A 24,289-nucleotide genomic window follows, 5' to 3' on the forward strand; every position below is an offset into this window, starting at 1 on the left:
TATACCCAGAGAGAAAACTGTGGAAACTAAATGTGATCACAACATAGTATTTTCACTCTTTTTGTTATTGTTTGCTTGCATTTTATTTTTTCTCATTTTTTCTGGTCTGAATTGATTTTTCTCATGCAGCAAGATAATGGTATAAATAGGTATGCATATATTGGATTTGACACATATTTCTACCATGTTTAAAATATATTGGACTACTTGTCATCTAGTGAAGGGGGTGGGGAAAGGGGTAGAAAAATTGGAACACAAGGTTTTGCAAGGGTTAATGTCAAAGAATTATCCATGTATATGTTTTGAAAAATAAAAAGCTTCAATTAAAAAAAAGGAATGTTGAAATGGAAACTAAAAGAAAGAAGGCCTTACTTGAAATTCCATTCTGTCCAAAGATAGGTCTTTCCTCTTTACTCATCCCATTCTTGAGCTTGAAAAGAAAGAACAAGGTCATACTACGTTTTGTTTTCCTTCCCAGTTGCCCTATCACATGTCAACACATTTCAACAAGACTACTACCCTAAGGAAGAAAGAACATGGAGGAAAGTATCAGTTTGATGAAAGAGACCCTTATTAAGCACCTAGGTAGGCATTACAGCACAAAAATGAAAAAACAGAGACTAGTACATTAAAATGGGGTAGTGGTGAAGAGATTTAATAGTCTGATGGGAAATAAATAATCATGATAGAAGAGAATATTGAAAGTATATGTGAGGTCAAACTGAGAAATAGGAGATACTTGAGGAGGAAGACATTATTTTTAGGTGGACCTTGAAGAGAAAGGCTTTTGACAGGCAGAAATCTGAGGGGCAATGAATCATAGGCATAAGCTACAGTATAAAGGGAAGGCTTCTTGGGAAAAGGACAGAATGAGAACCAAAGATGTAAAATGATTCTATTTTGTTTAGAATATAAAAGATATTAAGATTAGAAAAGTAAAACAAAGTTAGATTCAAACTGTGAGTACCCTTAAATACTAGGATAAGCAATTTACTTTGCACACCAGATAATAGGGAGTTACTAAGGATTCTTAAGCAGGAAAATATGATCCAGTTTATGTATTAGAAAGATTACTGGGCAGCAGCGGGAAATATGGATTAAAAAAATGGTAGACTGGAAGTAGAAAGACCAGATAGTAGCTATCCTAATAATTTATGTGAGAACCTGAAAGCCTAGGCAAGAATTGTCAATATGTCATTCAATAAGCATTTATTAAGCACCTATGGGCTAGATACTGTTCCGTGGACTGGGAATGGTAAGAGTAAGAGCAGAGACAGCTAATCCTAAAACCAGTTATGTTAATTAGAGTAGTTAATGTTTCCATTTTGAGGTTGGTTGCTTTGTTTTGTTTTGTTTTTACAAAAGAGTTTATTATTGAGTCATAAAACTGCACTTTGTTCCAAATTCTCCCTCCAAACCAAAGACTGGTGTGAGAGGGGGTTTCTATATAAATTAAAAAGTAACTTCTTAGGGAAAAACATTAACTAGAGAAGGATTTTGATTTAAACTATCTGCCAGCATAAAATTCCCACTAATTACAAAAAAAAAAAAAAAAAAAAAAAAAACAAACAAACAAAAAAAAAAAAAAACAGAAGAAAAGCCCTTTGTTAATTATATAATACTTAGAAACATTTTTAGTATTAGCTAATTAACAAAAGTCTATTCTTTTGATTTCTCCACAATGAAAAGAAAAGCCTTTTGTTATTTGGATATTTGGAGGCATTTTTTAAAAAGGGGGAGGAAGGGGAGAACAGAAATGCAGGCAGGTAGGCAGGAAGGAAGGAAGGAAGGAAGGAAGGAAGGAAGGAAGGAAGGAAGGAAGGAAGGAAGGAAGGAAGGAAGGAAGGAAGGAAGGAAGGAAGGAAGGAAGGAAGGAAGGAAGGAAGAAAGAATGGAGGGAGAAAGGGAGGGAGGAAAGGAAATCACTAAAATCATATCACCCTCCTCCTCAATAAATTCCAATGGCTCCCTATTACTTCCAGAATAAAATATAAAATTTTCTGGCTGCTAAAATGCTTCATACCTAGCCCCTTCTTGCCTTTCTGGTCTCCTTATGCTTAACTTCTTTCTCTATATTCTCCAATTCAGTAACACTAGACTCATTGTTATTTTTTGTAAACAATGCTCCATCTCTCAATTCTGCCTTTTCGTGGATATCCCTCATACTTGTAATGTTCTCTCTCACTTCAGCCATTTCCTTCTTTCAAAAGATAGCTAAATGAGGTGGTTTTACATATACATACATATTTGTGTCTAATGTTAGCCACCTCTAAGGCAGGGAAGTAGAGGAGAGAAGAAAAAAAGGAGGGAAAAGAAATTTATATGAAACTTTATTATATATTTAAAAAGTATAGCAAGATATATATAATAGATTTGCAGTTTCATGTACAATTATCTTTTTTTTCCTATCCCACTATGTTATGGAAATGCTTGCTTTATGAAATTCAGAATAAAATAAATTTTAAATAAATGGTTAAATATATTAAAAAAAAAAAAAAAAGATAAGCTAAAATACCAACGTCACCAAGGCAGCCTTTCCAGGCCTACTTTTTGAGATATCCTTCCATTTTTACTATATATATGTATATATTTTTGCATACTGTGTGCTCCATAAGAATGTGAGCTCCTTATGGGCAGAGACTCTGCTTTCTCTGTATCCCCAGAGTTTAGAATAGTGTCTAGTACATGTTAAATCCTTAATAAATGCTCACTGTTAATGATGATGAGTTAGAGCTTAATAAACACTTATTGGCTGGCTGATCAGGAATCTCTTCTTCAAAACTGCCTTGAGAAGTGACTCATTGAGCTGTTGCTTGAAGCTACCTCTAAGAGAGCCCATTCCATTTTGTGAAAAGCTCATTAGAAAGAAGTTTATCCTTGTGGCCTCAAGCATAAATTTGCCTCTTACAACTTCTAAGTCTAGAACCAAGCAAGACAAGTCTAGGGTTTCTACACTGTAGCCCCTCCTTGCTTGAAGATAGATATCCTGTCTCTTCTAAATCTTCTTGCTAAATTCATCTCCTTTTCTTTGAACTGATCCTCTTATGGCATGAACTTAAGACCCCTTCACCATTCTGGGGACTCTTCTCACTCTGGATAATATCTAGATTATCAATGTTTTTCCTAAAATATAGTACCACAGTGCTTAACATATAGTAGGTGCTTAATAATGCTTGTTGATTGATTTTTTTGATCAAGGCAGAGTACAGTGGCAGATATTATCTATGGTAGATACTGTCTCTCTTGATTCCACATAAGTTGATAATAGCTTTATTTTTGTTAAAAGAATTGTTTTCCTTTTTCTTTTTTCCCTTAATGGAGTGGAGTTGATAGAGAGGGGAAATAGATTTTTTGTTCATTGAAACCATTACACTTTTTAAAAAGAATTTTATTCTTTTTAATCATTCTAAGTCAAAATTTTTGGAATTATATTTTATAGTTTATGAGTTGTTACATTTCAACCCCAAATCTGAATCACTGAGCTGTTAAGCTCAATAATACAAATTATTATTAATATTTATGAGTTTGGCATGTATAAGACTGCTTGCCATCTAGGGGAGGGGGTGGAGGGAGGGAAGGGAAAAGTCGGAACAGAAGTAAGTACAAGCGATAATGTTGTAAAAAACTACCCAGGCATATGTTCTGTCAATAAAAAGTTATAATAAAAAATTTTTAAATAAAATATTTAGATACTTAAAAAATATTTATAAGTTTGGGGCAACTACTTGGTGCAATGGATAGAACACCAGCCCTGAAGTCAGGAGGACCTGAATTCAAAACTAGCCTCAGACATTTAACACTTTCTAGCTGTGTGACCCTGGGCAAGTCACTTAACCCCAAATGCCTTAGCAAAAAAAAAAAAAAATTAATTATGAGTTCGCTACAGACTTACCCCCAACTTGTAACTAGAATCCATCAGGCCTGCACTTGACAGGGAAGTCTGGATTCCATTCACATAATTTGCTCCCAAAGCTGGAAAAAGAGAGATTCTAAGATTCATTTGCAAGTTGCTATCAAACCTGTGATACCTGTCCTATACTATATTAACAAGTGACAGAAAACTCAAAATAAAAAAGGAACTGGGGCCAACACAATAAGAGAATATGATATCATAGATAATTTTTTTTGGCTCTTATAAGAGAAAAAGGCACAACTTTAGACCACTAAAGAAAACCACTTTTTCCTTCAGTATAAATCTATTTTCTCCTCTTTCTCCTCCCAGTAGAAAAGAAACATACAAATAAAAGAAAAACAAAACTCTTGCCCCAAATATGTATATTCAAGCAAAACAACTACTTATATTGGCCTTATCCAAGAAAAAGTCCCATTCTAAACCCCAAATCTATCACTTCTCCATCAGGGGGTAGGTCACATACTTCATTCACATACTCCCTTTGGAAGTGTGGTCAATCACTGCCCTAATCAAAATTCTTAAGTCTTAAGACTTAGGGAAAAATCACATAGGGAAAATAGCAGCTAGTTAACAATAATTTTTAAAACCACAAATAAATCTCTACACCTAACTAAACTCATACACTAAGTCAAATGAATAATCTATCAAATAAAAAGACAGAGAGTTGTACATATACTAAATGAGCTAAAGGTTGAGCAATTAAGAACAGACAGACAAAGCTGCCTCTGGACTTGACAAATATTCATTGAATATTTACTGGGTACAAGCATATCTTTGGAATGAATCACCCATGAGATGAGAGGTCAAAATTCTTCTTACCTGACTGCTTATATTTCTGAATTTTTTTCTTCAGGTCTATCCTGTGAATGTTCTTCAGACATTTTTCCAGTAAATCTAACTTGTCAGGAGCAATCAAATTTACTTTCTCTAAGTCGATGACAACATCTAAGAAACTCTTTAACAAAGAAGAAGAAGAAATAATATTAACAACAATAACGATGATACTCCACAGAGGCAAAATAGAGGATTGACTATTAATCTACAAGAGTAAACCACAGGGATCACAATATAGTATTTTTTGTTTTTGTTTTTATTTTCTTGCTTTTTTCTTTTTCTTGTTTTTTTTTTTCCCTTTTTGATCTGATTTTTCTTGAGTATCATTAAGTGTGGAAATATGTATAGTAAAGTGGCACATATTTAACGTATATTGGATTACTTTCTGTCTGGGGAAGAGGTGGGGGAAAGGGAGAGAGAAAAATCTGGAACACAGAGTTTTGCAAGAGTGAATATTGAAAACTAACTTTGCATATATCTTGAAAATAAAAAGCTATAATTTTAAAAAAGAGTAAACTACAAGGTAGATGATTTACTCTCAGTTAAATTAAAGGATCTATATTTACTCCCCTCAGTAGCTTCAAGAACAAGAAGATAGTACAAAGGTCATATCACAATCATAGACTAGCCTGACATAGATTATAATTCAAAATTTCTCTGAATCAGAAGCACAGTTTCCTCCTCTGTACATAGTGATGCTTTATAAGGTCAATCTACTCCCTGGGGCTGCTAACACCAGAACCACTGGTGGGTAACTCATAAAAACTGCATGAGCAGCAGTCTGAGAAGTTTCATTTGCAGTTTCTACCTTTTACTGACAAATCTGATTAGATTTCTACTTGAAAGTTCTAGGAACTACCCCTAAAAGTGAGGAGAAATGGTAATGGAGAAGCAACTGTTAACAAGCAAAACAATATTTGTGGACAATCTTTTTTTTTTTAAAAATCCATAATAATTCTCTGCCCGGATGATTTCAGAAAGGCCTGGAGAGACTTACATGAACTGATGCTGAGTGAAATGAGCAGTACTAGGAGATCATTATATACTGCAACAACAATACTATATGAGGATCAATTCTGATGAGCTTGGCTCTCTCCAACAATGAGATGAACCAAATCAGCTCCAACTGTTCAAATAATGAAGAAAACCAGCTACCCTCAGCGAAAGAACTCTGAGAAATGAGTGTGAACCATAACATAGCATTTCCACTCCTTCTGTTATTGTCTGCTTGCATTTTTGTTTTCCTTCTCAGATATTTTTACCTTATTTCTAAATCCGATTTTTCTTGGGCAGCAAGGTAACTGTATAAATATGTATACATATATTTCATTGAAAATATACTTTAACATATTTAACATGTATTGGACTACCTGCCATCTAGAGGAAGGGATGGGAGGAAAGAGGAGAAAAGTTGGAACAGAAGGTTTTGCAAAGGTCAGTGCTGAAAATTACCCATGCATATGTCTTGTAAATAAAAAGCTATAATAAAAAAATAAAATAAAATAAAAAATAATTCTCTGCCCAACAAGGATATAGCATATCTCTAACTCCTATTGATTCATTAATAGTCATCATCAGCGTACCCCAAAAGTCTCAAGGTTCCAAACCAGGCCAAAAAAATTGACATTATAATATACAGCCATGGCAAGAGTCAGAATTTATACAGTAGTTTGCAAAGTGTTTCCATATATTATCTCTTTTGATCTTCCAAAAATCCTGGATAGTAGGTACCATTAATGTAATCATTTGTCAGATGAGGAAAGAAAACAGGCTTAGAGAAGTTAATCGCTTTCAGCTACATCCTCCCAGTGTTGGACAGAATTTGAACTTACCTCTTCCAGACTATCCACTAGTATACCTGGCTACCTGGCTCCATCTACAAAGCTGAATATTAGCACCACCAACAAAACTCAGATCTTCCTAAAAGTAGGGAGTTTCCCCCTGAGAGGAGAGACGTCATCTAAGCCACATCCTATGTATATAGTTTCTAGTTTCATTTTCCAGTTAATTGCCTTATGTTCTATTCACCTTGATTGCCACTGAGCTGCTGTGAATGACAGAAGGAATTAGTTCTTTGTCCTATGTTCTTGAAGGGGATGACCACGACATCAGGGAGGTGATACCATGATAGGGAAGTGAATTGGATTCAAGTGAGGGATGCTATACAAGGTCCCTTGCCTCACTTTCCCCTTCAGCACCATCTGGGTCTAATGGTCAGATATAGATCGGTTTGACTGGGTGAAGGGGGAGAGCTCAGCCCTTCCAAGCTAAGGTCTTATTTAGGTCTCAGTTTAACTGAATCACCCATTCAGTGATTAAAGAAATTAAGGCAAAAAAAAAAAAAAATGGCCTCTTTCATCTAGTTAAAAAAAATACACAAATCTGGAAGGGGTTTACAAATTTCCAAGCATTAGGATAAAAAAGACCAAACTGTAAGAATTTCTGCCTTCACATAACTTATTCAATATTCCTTCAATAACCTAGAGGGCACAAGGAGCTAAAAACAAGGTGAGAACAGAATAAATGTCTATTGGTTTTGAATGTAGGTAAATACTCCAAAATGACCTCTTTGGTCTAGATTTTCCACCATTCCTTCTGCCTTCTTTTATAAAACCTTATACTTCAACCTCACCGTGATCAAACATTCTCATCATCCTTCACTTCTCTCCAAGATCATTTCCCCTGCAGTAGTCACTCTCATCTTTTCTCCCCATGTAGATCCCTTAGTAAACCAATTCATCTAGACAATGTTTTCTCTTGAATCCCTAGTTCCTTATCATACAACCTTTCTGAATCCATTATAAATGTATGTTACATACATGTGGGTCCTCATCACTTTAATTACTGGTATACTAGTGGATCTGTCTGCCTCAAATCTCTTCTTCATTCCAAGCTATTCTCCATTCAGTCCCTAAAGTGGTTTTTCTAAATGTTGGTGTAACCATGTTACCCTCAATAAATTCCAATGGCTCTTACCACCTTCAAGATCAAATAAAAAAATGCTCTATTTGGCATTCAAAGCTCTTCACACCCTAACCCTTTTCTACTTTTCAAGTCTTCTTTCACTTTACTCCCCAATATATACATTTTAATCTACTGATACTGGTCTGTTCCATGAATAAGACATGTACCTCTCAGTTCCAGGCATTTTCTCTGATTGTTTCCCATCCCTGGAACACTCTCCACCTACTGACCTCCTTGACTTCCTTTAAATCCCAACTAAAATCCCATACTGGAAGCCTTCCTCAAACCCTCTTATTCTAATCTCTTTATTCACTTAATTATTTCCTATTTATCCTATATATAGTTTGCGTGCATATATTGCTTAAGTGTTGTCTCTCTCAACTGACTCAAATTTATAAGAATTCAAACTATTCTTCAATTGATAAATGGTCAAAGGATATGAACAGACAATTTTCAGAAGAAGAAATTGAAACCATTTCTAGTCATATGAAAAGGTTTTCCTAAGCACTATTGAGTAGAGAAATGCAAATTAAGACAACTCTGAGGTACCAGTATATATCTCTCAGATTGGCCAAGATGACAGGAAAAGACAATGTTGGAGGGAATGTGGGAAAACTGGGCTTGTATCCCAAAGAGATCCTAAAGGAGGGAAAGGGACCCACATATGCAAAAATATTTGTGGCAGCCCTCTCTGTAGTGGCTAGAAACTGGAAACTGAGTGGATGCCCATCAGTTAGAGAATGGCTGAAATAGTATATGAATGTTATGGAATATTATTGTTCTGTAAGAAATGATCAGCAGGATGATTTCAGAAAGGCCTGGAAAGACTAACATGAACTGATGCTGAGAGAAATGAGCAGAACCAGGAGATCATTGTACATAACAACAAGATTATATGATGATCAATTCTGATGGAAGTAGCTCTTTTCAACAATGAGATTATTCAGGCCAATTCCAATGATCTTGTGATGAATAGGGCCATCTACACTCAGAGAGAGAACTGTGGGAACTGAGTGTGGATCACAACATAAAATTTTCCCTCTTTTTTGTTTTTGTTTGCTTGTATTTTCTTTCCCATTTTTTTCCTTTTTGATTTGATTTTTCTTGTGCAGCAAGGTAATTGCATAAATATGCATGCACTACTGTCTATGTACCCAGGTTACTTATACCTTCGGAAGCTAATAATTAATGTGCAACAAGAAAATGGTATTTACACACATATATTGTATCTAGGTTATATTGTAACACATGTAAAATGTATGGGATTACCTGCCATCGGGGGGAGGGAGTGGATGGGAGGGAGGGGATAATTTGGAAAAATGAATAAATAAAAAATAAATAAATAAATAAATATGCATATATTGGATCTAACATGTATTTTTATCATGTTTAACATATATTGGATTATTTGCTATCTAGGGAAGGGATAGGGGGAAAGTGGGAAAAACTGATACACAAGGTTTTGTAAGGATTAATGTTGAAAAATTATCCATATGTTTTGAAAATTAAAAAAGCTTTAATTTTTTTAAAAAAGTAAGCTTTCTAAGGGCAGTATCTATCTTTTTGTAATCCCAGTGCTTAACACCATGCCCGGGATTTTTTTGATTGATAGATCCAGATCCATTTTAATAGTAAACCTAGCATCATACTCGAAATTCTTAAGTCTTTTTCTTGCCTAATGGCATTGTCTTTGTATATTTTGAGGCCTGAGATATATTCTCATGGAACCTGGATTGACTTGTTTTTTTTCATGAATGTTGGAAAGAAGTTAGTTATTGACTAAGTAAGAATAGAGGGAGAATCTGACTGGTTTGGCATGAAACTAAGATGGCTAATGCTACAAGCTGCTGGGCTAGAGAGGATCAAGATGTCCAAACTGAGAATGGATCATTTTAATTCAAGATTAGATTAAAAAGCTTAAATATCTCCTGGTTTAAGACTGTATCACTTTCCTTTAGTTTTATTTCTAAATACTTTTTCTAAGAGTATCTTTTTTTTTGCTATGTTTTTTTCTGATGTAAATTACAAAGCACTTTTAAATCTGTGACTCTATAGTGACAGGAAGTGGAATTAAGCCATCAGATGCCAGAAAGGCATCTTCTGGCACAGTGCCAATAGAAAGAAGTTTAGGAATAGATTTCTCATTTTTAGAGCTAATCAGGCTTGGTTTGGATTTCAACAGAGAAGTTTAAATAAAGTAAAAAATGAAAATCCCAGAGCCAAAAGCAAAGATTCCTTGGCTAGTTTCCAAGGAAACGATAGCATCCTAGAAAGCAAACTAAGGTCTATAGTCTAAAACAAGATTTATTACATCTGATCATCAGATAAAAAGCTAGATCCAGAACAATTAAAATCCAGTCAAATGTACCATGAATATAGATAAGTAAATTATAAAATTATATAATGAGTAAATACAAAGAAATTTTGAGAAAGGAGACCCTAATAAGTAGGGAGGAGGAAACCAGAAAAGGTTTCTTGAAGGAGGTATCACTTGAAGGTACTTGAAGAAACTAAGTTTGAATGGAACAAGGGCTTACAAGAGATGGAAGTGATAAGGAAGAGCATATCAGGCATGGGATACTGCCTGGATAAAATCAGGCACAGAGATAGATAATGGACTATTATGTGTGGTAAACAGTTGGCAATACATTTTGGCTAAAAAGTAGAGTGCATGAGAAGTAATGTGAAATAAATCAAAAAAGATATATTAGAACCAGATTGTAGTAGACTTTAAATTTGAAGATTATTAAAGGGAGTGATCCTAAATTGACTGATTTGAAAGCTCTTCAGTAATACAAGGTAATGAAGGTCTGAAGTAAGTTAAGGTCTTCAAAATCGGATGAGAAATGTAGTGGGAATAGAATGGACAAGACTGAAAAATCAGGATATGAAGCTGTGATTTGCTAGAAAAATGCTTCAATAGAAGAAAAGATAATGGGGAAAGTCTCAGTTTCCTCATTGGTATAAAGTGAATAATAATACTTGGGAGCATCCATCTTTAAGACCTTTCTTAAGGAAAGTGTTTTATAAACCTAGAAGTCCTGTATAAAAGTACTCATTTTTAGTACTTATTACATTACTAGTACTCCCAAAATTTCATCCCTTCTCTCTCTCTAAAGTCACATTTTGTCCCTCCCTAAAATGTTTCCCCAAAGTCCTTGTACCAGTAAAGAAATGAAAAGAGAAGCTGACAAAAATACAAAGAGGAAACATTACTGCCTTTTGCTTCTTTCTATACTTAGGAAGAGCCAGACAAACTTCCCCTTCTATGTGATGAGTTAGAAAAACTTTTGACTAAAAAGGGAAAAGAGAGCTATGAAGTTCTCTGAAATAAGAATAAACTTGAAGAAGCACCAAAATGTTCCATATGGGTCCTACTACATCCTAAATCTTTCCTCTTTTCCTTGTTTTCTTCTGCTCATACCCATGTTCCTTTCATATACATTTTTCTCCATAAATAATGTCTCAGTTTTGGTTCCTGTAATCTGTCCAAAAGTATCTATAATTGAATCCCCTGTGTCCAAATCTGGACAGCTCCCTCTACCTTTCCTGTTTATCCTATCTTAACTTTATAGTTGACTTCTCACAAATGCTACCAAGTTCAAGGGAGGTCTCTCAGGCAACCAGGGTAATGATCATGGTGACAGGTGAGTTTTTTTCTCTCTTTCTGTCTCTTTTTGCTTTTCTTCTTTTCCATCTCCTTCCCTCCCACATTTCCTTTGTCATCTCATTCTTTACTTCACTTTTTCATTCTCATTTTCTCTTACATGTGCTCAAACTACTCCTCCTCCAATCCTATTTTTTTCAAGTTTTATACCTACCATATAGGAACATCTAAACTGCTATGGGAATGATCCTTACGAGAAAGAGAGAGAGAGAGAGAGAGAGAGAGAGAGAGAGAGAGAGAGAGAGAGAGAGAGAGAGAGAGAGAGAGAGAGAATGTAAGTGAGACTTTGTGTGTGTGTGTAGAAAGTCACCTTGTTTTTGTGTGTCTTCCCTCCTCCCATATAATCTCTTAGGAGAAAACTGAAAGAAGTCACTTCTGATTTGTCCATATCTTCACTAAGTTGCGTCATCAGCACCCTGAAAACCAGAGAGAGAATTTTCTTCAGTGAAATCAGAAGATCCCTGTAGTCCTGAAAAAATGAAATAAAAACTACCAGTCCAAACAACTGAGCCAGTCCTAGCCTGATCAAAGCAAAGTCCTAGGTACACCTGCCTGGTTCTAACAGGCAGTAATTCTTGCCCCACAAGCACACATGATAGCACAAAAAGCCTAAGTGACTCCTAAGAAAAGCTTTAAGGAAGAGATTATTAACTTGGGATCCACTGACTCCTAACTCTAAGGAGTTAGTAAATAAAAATCAAAGGATCTGTGAATTTGAAAAGGGAAAAATTACATTCTTATTTTCACGATCTCTAACTGAAAGTTAGCATATCCTTCAATTATTTAAAAATATTATTCCAAAAAAAAGTCCATAGGTTACAGCAGCCTGCCAAAAGGGATCCAAGATTCACAAAATCCCTACCTTAATGAGATTTGGAAGAGTAATTTCATACCCTCCTAAGAGTTTCTTCTTTCTTGGTTTTCCCCCTTCTTTTGCTTATTAATATAGCACAGCTAATTTCCATAAGGAGAAAGAGAAAAACTTCCCCCAAAGAATCCCCATCTTTTCTCTTTAAAGGTGGCAGTAAAATTATTAGTCAAGGACCCATATCACTGAAATCTTGAATGTTACAAAGAAAATTCAACATGATCATGGCATATCTGAGCAGAATCAAATTCATGATAGAAATATAATCAATAGCTATATTTCCATGAAGAACACCAACACACCTTGGGTATTTGTACCAATCACTCTGTCCCACCTCAGAGACTCAGGTTGCCCTGTGTTGTTTTTTTCTCTAATTTGTATACACTTCTTCTCCATTCACCATGGTGGTGATGCTGCTGAGTGAAAAAGAAGAGGAATGGTGGTGGGAGTGGTGATGGTGATGGTGGTGAAACATGGGAAAGAGAGATGGATGCCCTAATCTATCCATTAAAATCATGCTGAGGATTTGCTATCTAAAGCAAAGTTCTATAGTGATTCATAGAAGCTTCACTCCATTCTACTTAATAAAGTCAATTGAGTGGTTTGGAAAAGATATAGGACAACATAAAGAAATTTCAATTAAAATAACTACCTAATCCAAGAGGATCTTGCCTCTTAAAGGCAAACTGTATTCTACTTTTTCCCAATAACTCTACAATTTATCCTTGGAAGTATATGCTCATAGCTTCTAAAGATTATTCTGGTGGTCCTTCATAGGACGTACCAAGATATCATGAAATTTTAGGATCCTAGAGTAAAAGGGGGCCTTAGAGGTCTAGTCCAAACATCCCACCTAATATAGAAATTCCCTCTTCCACATCTTTGACAAGTAAGTGGTCTTCTGAACTTCATTAACTCTTCTCATCAACTTCTCTCACCCTGTGCATCATTCTCTTTCCACGCACATGACATGACAGGCTTTCATCACCTCTTGGCTAAACTACCATGGTACCCTTCCAACTGACCTTCAGTCTTTTCTCTGTTCTATCTTTCACGCAACTGCCAAATGGATATTCCTAAAGCATAATTCTGACCATGTCATTCTCCTGATCAAGAGGTTTTGGTGGCTCTCCACTGTTACTAAATCAAATACACATTTCTCTTTTTGGCCCTTAACAATCTGATCTATGTTTCTAAGCTTATAAAGAACAAGCATTTATTAAGCATCTATTATATGGCAGGTACTGTGCTAAATGGTTTACAAATATCTCATTTGATTTTTCCCAACAATGCATATTACAGATTATTCCTCCTCATGAACTCTATATTGGTCTACTTGCATTTGTTTTTGCTCATATATGATATTCTACCTCCTTCCTCCATAGATTTGCTCTCAAATGTCACAGTGGTCCTCAAACTTTTTATATAGGGGGCCAGTTCACTGTCCCTCAGACTGTAGGAGGGCCGGGCTATAGTAAAAACAAAGACTCACACTCTGTCTCCGCCCCTCAGCCCATTTGCCATAACCCGGTGGGTCACATAAATGTCCTCAGGGCAGCATCTGGCCCACAGGCCGTAGTTTGAGAATCCCTGGTCTAGAATATGCTTCCTCCTAGCTTTCTGAGCTTTGAATACCTACTTCTCTCCAGTATTAACCAAATGGTCATCTTCCAAAAGCCTTTCCCAATTATTCCTTGTTACTTTATATTGATGCTCCCACCATCATCACTGTTTATTTCCTACCAATTTGTATTTACTTATCCAGTAAACATTTTGCATTTCTCCCCTCCCCCTCATAAGTTCTTTCAAAACATATGCTATTTTCACTTTTATCTGGAAATCCCTAGCCCCTAAGCTAAAACCTGACAAATAACAGCTGCTTTTAAAATATTTGTTGATTGGTCAGTGAACTAAAATGAGAGGAAATTAACTTCCTGATTAGGGCTGGACTAAAATTCAAAGGATATTCAATAACTAATGAGGAAAAAGAAAAGGTTAGAAAAATTATTGTTCAGAGAATTAGAGTACATTTTAGAAATTATTCTGGGATCTCAAAATTGCTGGGCCTAACTGACATAGAAAATCTTTTTGATGGATCCTTTAATTCTCCAGTGAAATCTCTCATGAATTTGGCAGTAATTACCAACTGTTATTCACTCTTGTCTCCTTCCATCTCATCATTCATGCAGAAACCATCTGTCCTTTTAATTTAACTGCAAGTGTTTACAACTAAGTAAATAACTTCTAAGATACTGCGTACAGTTGGAACCTATATTCCCCTTTTGTTTGGAATGGAAAGACTGGGGAGAAGATACATAAAAAAGGATAATATTTATTAGTATACATCATAGTATTTGTTATCATTATTAATATTATTAGGATTTATAAAGGAAGCAGGCATATATTACATACCAGGAACTGTGAACACAAATACAAAAATAAAATGATCCTTTTGTTGGTACATCTTTATATTTATGTGTGTAAAGATAGTGAACTAGAGAAGAGATCTAGATTCAAACTCTAGTTCTGACATTTACTGACTCTGACTGGGGAAATCATTAATTTTAATTTCCTCATTTATTAAATGAGAATATATTTTCACAATATACTTTTTTAGTACTTTATGAATCTTATCCTTTGAGGCATTATCATCAATAATGTTTTCCCTTTATTATGACTCTGACCTCCATTTCTCCCATTTGTTAACAGCCACCACAGCCACCTTCCCTTTCATCCACCCCCATCCCCAAATTAACTCCATAAGAATTAGTCAGGGATGAATTACCTATAGTCAGAAACCAGTTGTGGGGATTTGACCAGACTGGCTTCCACCGAGGCTTTGTCTGTTTTCATTATCTTCTTTAGCAAGTCAAACCTCCTTACTCTGTACAGCAACTCCGCCAAACCAGCAGAAGATAACTTGCCCTTCTCATTCAAGGTGCACAGAAGATCCCGCAAGTCCAACTTTGTGACTAAGTCTGGAGCAAGATCACGACACAGGAAGAGAATCACATCCTTTTCATCTTCATCTAATTCCTCTTCAATCTGATGAATGACTTGAGCGGATGTCATATACAAGGTCATTCCAAGGCACCTCTGTATTTGGACTATATGGACTTAACTCTTTTCAAGAAGAAATTGAGGTACTTTAAAGATCCTCTTTAATTGCATCTTTCAGTCTTGCGAATTTCTTTCCAACAAGGAGGTTTCTGTAGGGTTTGGGTTGTTTTTTAAGTCTGTTTTAAAGGAGAGAAGGAAAGAAAAATCTTATATCAAGAGGTTTGAATTAGAAGGTCCCTACCAACTGTGGAATCCATTGAACTTTTGATCCTCAGAGAGCTACTGCCTAAAATTAATATTTAGCTCTTTCTTTTTTCTATGAAGATGGCAAATTAAATGCTCCCTCTGCTTACAAAAAAGCAAAAAGATGAAAATGAAAACATACACTAATCTGTTTAAATATAGAAACTCAAGCCCATTCTTAAGTTTCCAAAGGATGTGAAACTAAGCATAAGCTGCATTAATGAGCTTTCTGGACTTTTAAAAAATTACTCAAAAGTAAATCCATCATACAGTTTTAAGGGAAAGTACCAGGGAAATGACAGGTAACAAAAATAGATATGAGTTTTCTGTAAATGGGAGAAAAGGAATCAGTGAAAAAGAGATGGATCCCCGATCCTGAATTCTGAGCTGAAAGGCCCTTAAAAGTTATCTAGTCCATGGTCCTCAAAATGGAAACACTGACTCCTAAGAAGGAGGAATGAAATAACCCTAATAGTATATGATCAACCAATGGGAGAGTAGGAAATGGAACATACTCCCCTCCCCCCATACTAGAGCTTGTCTCCAACACAACCACTCTACTCCCTTCACCTATTATGACCTCCCACTCTAATCCCTCCCTGGGGATCCCAATCTCTTCCCTCTTCCCATTAATATCTTAGAATGGTCCTAACCTAACCTGTACCAGGTGAGCACCAAGCAACTACATAGGTTAAATTCCCTCTCCTAGAGAAATGATTATTACATTATAGAGAAGATCCATGATTTTCTCCCTTCTTATCTCCTCATTCTCTATTGGGAGGAGATTGAATTAACTTTCCTCAATCTTATTCAAACCCTACCAAAGTTGGGAAGGCTACAGCGTTCCATTCAGGCTTGGGGAAGGGTTGTGTGCTTTAGATCCTTGGTTTAAATTGCCTGAGATGGAGGTGATCTGGGAGTGAGTGATCAGTCAGGAGTCACATTGCACACCCCTCCCCTAGCCCTTCACTAGAATAGGTCCACCTCTTATTATAATATTCATTATTCTTATTCATTGTTAACACACCAGAGTTCATTGCCATTCTCAGAAACACTTATTCTTCCAGGGGTTATATATAATCTTAAATGGAATGGATTCCAGGAGTCTTTGGCATTCAAGAGTGCTGGAACCTTTTTATTAGTTCTCTATTAGCATAATTAATAAAATGATTAATTATCCAAAAACTATCTCTCTTGAACTTTTTATTCATTATACCCTTTCCCCCCCTCCAAGTGTACTCACAGCCCGCCCTCTAGATTACCTCCTGGCTTGAACAAGCACCCTTCTTTTTTTATTTCTCATAGAACAGAGTGAGTCTCACAGGTTAATTTTGACAGGTGATGGATTACACTGAGATCATAGTAGACCTCATTTATTATTATCTCCCTCCTCTCAATCTAAATCCCTCTCCCAAACTTCCCTATTTCTGTTATATATTTTTAGTCATCCAAGTTCAAAAACCATGCTATCATCCTCAGCTCTTCAATCATTGTGAAACCACATTTCCAATCAATTGCCAGACCTTTTTGTTTCTATTTAGTTGTAAAAATTTCACACTTTAATTGGAACCTTCATAACTTAATCCTAGACTAAAATAGCTTCCTAACTGGTCTCCCTGTCTCAAGTTTCTTTCCTCTCCAATACATGATCCATAGTACAAATCTGACAATGGGATTCACTCAATAAAACCTAATGATGTTATATTAATTCTAGGATCAAATATTTCATCTTTAATTCTTTTTTAAATATACATTTACAAGTAAGTAAATATACATATGTAGGAGCACTCAAAAATTTTACTGATGGGGGGTACATGATTCAAAAATTGTGGCATCCAGGGCCCTTGTCCAATTCCTTCATTTTACAAATTAGGAAAGTGAGGGCTTAGCAAATTAAATTACTTGCCCACAGGAATATAGCTATTACATATCAAAAATGGAATTTGAACCAGGTCTTTCTGATCTCAAACCCAGCACCCAGTTCACTATACTATGTTAAATTACATGAGCTTGATTAAATCTCTGATCTGCCAATTACTAGATATAAGACCATTCCAATGGGTAGGAAGTCATTGAACCTCATTGTATCTCAATTTCCTCACCTGTAAAATTCAGTTACTTATACTTGGATTATGTATCTCACAAGATTATAGTAAGGAAAATGTTCTATACACCTTAAAGCATTACACAAATGGGAATTGTTATTTGGGTTGGGAGGCAACCCAACACAGGAGGCTGAGATAGAAGGACAATTCAATCACTAAGTTATAGGAATGAAGAAATAAAAGCTGTCAGTATTCGTTCAAACTTTTCCCACTAACTTGCTTCAGTAAGTTATTCATTTTTCATGAGGTTTGGCAAATGGATCCTCTAAATTCTATAACAAATGACAAAATATGGTTTTATTGTTTTAGACAGGCAGTCCCTGGCTTTAAGAATATCAAAAATGGGGAATGGTCACTATTCTCACTGATGTTACTCCCTAGAGAAATTTGACCTCAGTTCCCTGTCAGAACATCCTGGAAGTTGACAAATGCTCCAAGTTCATTTCCCTTCTCCTCCCCAGTAAGATATACATGTTTAGACATAGCCAATGTGAAAGTATTTGCTTGTACATTTTCTTTCCCTTTTTCCAGCAGTGGAAGCAAGAGGAGAACAGAAAATAAAACCCTAGTAATTTTTTTTCAAGTCAAGGAGAATAGAAACTGATAAAAATTGGAAATTACTAATCTAATTCAACCCTCTCATTTTATAGATGAATTAGGAAGTTCTGAATACTTGGTTCATCGTCAGACCATTTATTCCCTAGGTTTATACTCAAAGCCTATTCATCTTGGTGGGATCTGCCATGGTTTACAGTTTGCAGTTAGCATTATTTTTAGGAATTCAAGGTTACTTCCATATTAACATGAGGAACAAGACTAGAGTGACATAATAAAGTGGAAAGAGCAATAAATTTGGTTGCCATCCAAGGGCATGCATTTGAATGTCAAGTCTGTTGCTATATTATCTGGGCAAATCACTTTCTTCTCAGATTAGGAAGTCCAGCTCTCTGAATTTCCTAATTTGCAAAATAATGAAATTGGACTATGTAAATTCTAAGGTCTATTCCAGCTCTTAAGAAATCCCATAAGCACTCTCAGATTAAAAGGCTTCTTTGAGCTGAGATGCTAGTCATCCTTTTGATAACACTGCTTCTAGGGGAAAAAATGAATTTTGGATTCTCAGTAAGCAATTTAACAAAAGAACTTTTGGAATACATCCTATTCATTAATTCAAGGCTGACTCTGAATGTGTGTGTGTGTGTGTGTGTGTGTGTGTGTGTGTGTGTGTGTGTGTGTGTGTGTGTGTGTGAGAGAGAGAGAGAGAGAGAGAGAGAGAGAGAGAGAGAGAAAGAGAGAAAGAGAGAGAGAGAGAGAGAGAGAGAGAGAGAAAGAGAGACAGAGACAGAAAGAGAGAGAAAGAGAGAAAGAGAGAGAGAGAGAGAGAGAGAGAGAGAGAGAGAGAAAGAGAGACAGAGACAGAAAGAGAGAGAAAGAGAGAAAGAGAGAAAGAGAGAGAGAGAGAGAGAGCGCATCCACAGATACCTATTATATACTGCAACACCTACACTTTTTACAATTGTTACAATAAAAATGCTGATATATGACACCATACCATGCCTTGCATACTGGCTCACAATCAATAAATGAGATAAGTATCAAAATTACAGTATTTTAGTTTGAGAAATTCAGATAAAATATTTTCTGAATGCAACATATTTTTAAAAAGTGATCTGCTTGCTGTTAAATAAGTGAATTAGAGAAAATGAGGCTGCAAGGGGTAGTGAGAATAAAATAAAGCTACTTTTTTAAAAACTATCTTTTCTCTTTACAATTTTTTCTTTGCAAATGATTTCTCTTTATAAATGATTCCTGTCTGTTTAATATATTAAATTATATTTTATATATATATATCATATCATATATATAAATACATTATATTATATAATTTAATATATTAAATAGACAAGAATCATTTATAAAGAGAAATTAATATACTGTCATCCGAAACACTTTGTCAACCATGCATTTCTTAAATACATTTGTAAGTAATGACTTCATCTACACTAAAAAAAGACTTTTCAGTAAATTAAAGCAGCATTTCCCACAATCAAGCTAAACTATTGAGGATTTACTAAAATCGAACTATTGTTATTATTACCCACATGTCTAGCTCATGAAAAAAAATCCATAAGAGCTACTTATCTGAAGTTCCAAGGAAATAAAGTCTTTCTGAGAAGCTTCATTGAAAGTGAAAAGTTTGATTTTTTTTTCAGAAATTTCCTGGGTATTTTTTTTTAATTACATGAAATTTTCTAAATGATGACCTAATTTTTTAAGTTTGCCCAGTAAAGTCCCAAGTCAACACTGGTACTTATATAATAAGTTATAACTTAAGCGAAAATACCAATTTTTACAACAGAAGCCATGGTTTTACATTATTATTTTTATTAAAAACCAAATTTTGGGTTTTCTCCATTCCTATGGAAGTTTTCAAAGATGAGGAGACAGCAATGGGATCATAACAGATGCTAGATTTGAAACTTGGTAATGCTTTTCCCAAATGTAACCTAGAGCAGCCATTCTTCAACTGGGATTCACAGATCTGCAAAGGAGCTATAGATAAATTTCAAAGGGTCTAAGAAGTAGAATGGGGGAAGGGAAAAAGACATTTATTTTCACCAATCTTTAACTGAAATTTATTATTTTCTTCAAAATAGAAAAATCCAAGGACTTGTTTGAGGAAAAACTATTGCCAATTATACTTGACTTCAGAGACATTTTTAAAACCTGCTCAAAATACAGCCCAAGGTATCTAAAAATGGCTACTGAGTACTAGATAAAACTTTCACAAGACTTATGTAAATTTTAGTTTTATCAGAAAAAAAAATACCATTGGATTCTAATAGCAGTCAAAAGGGGAAAGGGGAGATTTACATTTCAAAGATAGACTTGTAAAAGTTAAATTTCAAAAATAAACTTGTAAAAGTTATAAAAGGCTAACAGAGGAAAGTGGTTTATATGACAAAAGTAGGAAGGATTAGGGCAAGCTACAAATTTTTATAAACATTTAATTTTTATCTTTTCTTAATTAGCCTGTAAACAAAAACTCTTAACATTCATTTTTTTAAAATTTGAATTCTGAATTCTCTCTTCCTTTCTCTTCTCCTCCCTACTTGAGAACGAAAACAATTTGAAATCAATTAAACATAAGTAGTCATATAAAATATTTCCAAACAAGTTATAAATTTTCAATGGACACTGAAGAATTTTTTGGAATTTATAACTAGCTAATGGTTATGAAACTAAGTCAAAAATTCTCTTATCCCTGACCAGTTAAGTTATTGTAAATCTCATCTAAATTCTTTACTACAATGCAAGCCTCATCCATTTACATGATCTCTTTATAAATAACTGGAAACAAATAGAAAAGAAGTTTAAAACCCTTGTGAATATTTCAATTTTGAATGTAAGCAACAAAATTATTTAGAGAAGAGGCCCATAAATGGTTTACTCTCCTGCAAGAGAGTTTTACAAATTCATTCACCCACTCTTTCATATTCTGTCCTCTCTCAAACACATACACACACACACAGGGTTAAGAATCCCTATTCTAGAAATTAACAAGTCAATTAACAAAATAAGACTGCAGGTTTAATTCACACATACTAATATAGAGGTGAGAAAATATATACATACACCAACACATACCTATATGAGATGAAATAGTTGGCTAGATTAGATCATGGGATCTAAATCCCTTACTGAGAGCCCTGTTATATATGTAGAGATTACAAGAGGAAAAATAAAGATAACATGTTGAATCACATTTAGTCACATGTTAAATGATGTCAACAAGTATTTATAAAGTGTCCAAAATGTTCCAGACACATGACCTTGAGTAAATTAAGGTCATTTGCAAAATGAGATTTCTATATTAGATGAGCTCTAAGATCTCTTTCAGTTCCCAAATTCTATGAACCTAAATACAAAAGAAAATGGCTTAGTTTTGAAGGATAGAACACAACTCTGGGGTACCAGAAACAATAAGAGCAGCTAGTATAACACTGCCTTATAATTTGCAAATTGTTTTACATATGTTAAAATGTTACAGATGAGTAAATTGGTGTAGAAAGAGATTTAAGGGGTTTATGCAGCTCACAGAGCGAGTCTCTGAGGAAGGATTTGAACTCAAGATTTTTTTTGCCTCCAGTTTCAACACTTTTCACTGGACAGCTACATGATTAAAATCGAAAAAATAATCTAATATAAACATTTTTTTTCAAAAAATTTGTTTTTTAAATATTTATCAGGAGGCAACATAGCACAGTGGAAATAAAATTGGCTCTGAGCTCAAATTCCTCTTGTGATATTTAGTTACTACTTGGTGTAAGTCCACTTTTTGTAAATCACTTAACCTTCCTGGCCTTGAGTTTCTATGTCTATAAAATTTGGAGCTTCTTTGATTCCTTGTGGATAAACCCTAAATAATTTGGTGTAATTATTAAATACTTTCATGCTACAATTTGGGCACTTTTAGGGTGTCTGCAAAAAAAAAAAAAAACTGATGCTTTTAGAATTTCAGCAATGAGTCCTTGGAGGATGCCTAATATAGACTTAATTCAAGAAACACTTTATAATTTATTTATTTTCTGTTTAAGACACTATGCTAGGTGATGAGGATACCCCCCCAAAAAAAACCAAACCTGAAATCAAACTGTTTCAATTTTACAATTTTATTTATCTACATTCAGAAGATAGAGATCTATGCAAAGTAAAAGACAATTTTACTCCCATTCATAAGCTATGCCCATCATGCTCCCACCCTTTACATAGATGGAAATAAAGTATGCATGCTTCTTTCTCTTCCAGCCTAACTCAAAACTATTCACTTACCTCTTCTCCAATATCAGCTGCTGCTCTTTGCCTTCCCTTAGTCTAGTTTAGGCAGAAGAGGAAGGGATTCATCCAGCTCTCTTCACCATTACTATATAATCTGTCTCTCTGAATGAAAATATCTGATTTCCTTTGATTTTCCAACAATTGGTTCAGCTTACAAGGTTATTTCCATTGTTTTTAGTTCTTTATCTTCTTTTGCCAGCTCAAATGGCATTCTAGTTTTATAGAAATTCCCTGTAACTCCACTATGACAACTTGATAACTCAGACCTTCACAATGCATCCAAGAAAAAGCATGTGGTAATTTAAAGAAAATACTGACCCTTTAACTTCAGCTTCCCCAAGCTGACTACTTATGGGCATTCTTTGGAGATTAAATAGCAACCCTCAACCTTCAAATAACCTAGAAACCAATGGGGTAGAATCAACTTGTCATAGTGATTCATTGAGCCAAATGGGGCCAAAAGTTTCAAATTAGTTACATTTATTTTGCTGATGGAAGTGGAAAGGGGAGGGGCAAAAGAAAGTACAGTTTTGGAGAGCATTAAATGGCCAAAAGAGAAATGATAAGGCCAGACTTGGGAATGATAAAATTCTGGCTTGACCTATGCTTTCAAAATTTCTCTTCTTTCTCCCTTTATCTTTCTTTGCCCACGAAAAATCCACTAAGGATCTTATTGTTATGCCCTGAATAAAATTATTATACCCTCCCTTTTTTTTCTTGCCATTAAGATAGGAGAATTGAATCACAAAGGAAGTCTAGAAATACCATTATGTCATAAAACTCCAGGTGCCTTATGTCAATCCTTGGTGGGATAATTCCGCTCCTTTTGAGTATTGTCCCTTGCCTCGGTGTCTCCTACCTTCAACCTTCTTATCTTGACCCTTATCCTGTCAGGACTAAGTTATAAGCCTTTGCTGGAATCATGGCTTGTCCACTCATCCAATCTCCTTGCCCCCCTTATATGTCTTTGTTTCCCCTATAAGGCTATATACTCAGGTTATTCTGTTTGCAAACCTAGTTAGCTATAAAAGTTCCCTGCTTCAGTCACTCAGGGCTGGAATGATTTTTGGACATGAGTTAGCTAGCCTAAACTCTTCACAATTAAAAAATTAAAAACCAATCTCTGTCTTTCCTCAGTTTCTCTTGCATTATACTATCAATTAAAATTATATTGTCTTTCATTTACATAACACTTCAAGCTTCTTTATATATTTTCCTCACAGAGGTCCAATGGTAAAGTGACACTTTAACCATAACCTCATTTCCTTCACAACAGAATCTTGGACTCTGAAAAAATGGGTTCTCACAGGTAAACTTTTGCCTCCTGGATTGAGGCCTCCAAGTCACTTCCCTATCATCTCCACCCAACCTTCCTTTTCCAATTTCCCTTCATGAAGGAGATTGTCTGTCCTTATTAGAATGGATACTCCTTGAGAATAGGTCTTATTTACTTGTATAGTATTCCCATTATTAAGTGGGGTATGCAGCATGTACTAAGTGCCTAATATTTTTAATTTTTAATGTATAGTTTATCCTCATGTTAGAGATAAGAAAATTAAGCCCTCCAAAATGAAATGTCTTGTTCTGTGATCATAGAATAAATGTCAAAGCAAAGACCAACATCCAGAACTTTTGACAGCTCTTTCCACTACTGATTTCAAAGTCTTCTGGACTTAGAATAGTACTGCAAACATTACTGCCTGTCAGAGATAATCTGTTGGTCAGTAATAACCAAGTTCCTGAGACAATAGTGAATAAGAGCACTCCTCAAACCTACTTGTAAGCCATAAAATTTA

General features: G+C 35.0%; 1 protein-coding gene across 7 annotated transcripts in view; it reads right to left on the reverse strand.

The window, feature by feature from the left end:
• Positions 1 to 24,289, reverse strand: part of CFLAR (CASP8 and FADD like apoptosis regulator) — a 70,656-nt gene that overhangs the window by 23,815 nt on the left and 22,552 nt on the right. For 2 of the 7 annotated variants that reach the window (XM_074299083.1, XM_074299081.1), the window contains exons 2-6: positions 15,032 to 15,482; positions 11,689 to 11,794; positions 4,733 to 4,868; positions 3,893 to 3,972; positions 373 to 430 (exon numbers count right to left, since the gene is read on the reverse strand). In XM_074299083.1, coding sequence (XP_074155184.1) covers positions 373 to 430; positions 3,893 to 3,972; positions 4,733 to 4,868; positions 11,689 to 11,794; positions 15,032 to 15,330 — 679 coding nt within the window. In that variant the 5' untranslated portion in view covers positions 15,331 to 15,482. Of the gene's footprint in view, positions 1 to 372; positions 431 to 3,892; positions 3,973 to 4,732; positions 4,869 to 11,688; positions 11,848 to 15,031; positions 16,082 to 21,302; positions 21,361 to 22,487; positions 22,844 to 24,289 lie in introns of those variants that run through there. The other 5 variants (XM_074299084.1, XM_074299085.1, XM_074299082.1 and 2 more) reach the window with 5 other exon arrangements.

This window comes from Sminthopsis crassicaudata, chromosome 3, assembly GCF_048593235.1.
Source record: "Sminthopsis crassicaudata isolate SCR6 chromosome 3, ASM4859323v1, whole genome shotgun sequence".
NCBI classification, from domain to species: Eukaryota; Metazoa; Chordata; class Mammalia; order Dasyuromorphia; family Dasyuridae; genus Sminthopsis; species Sminthopsis crassicaudata.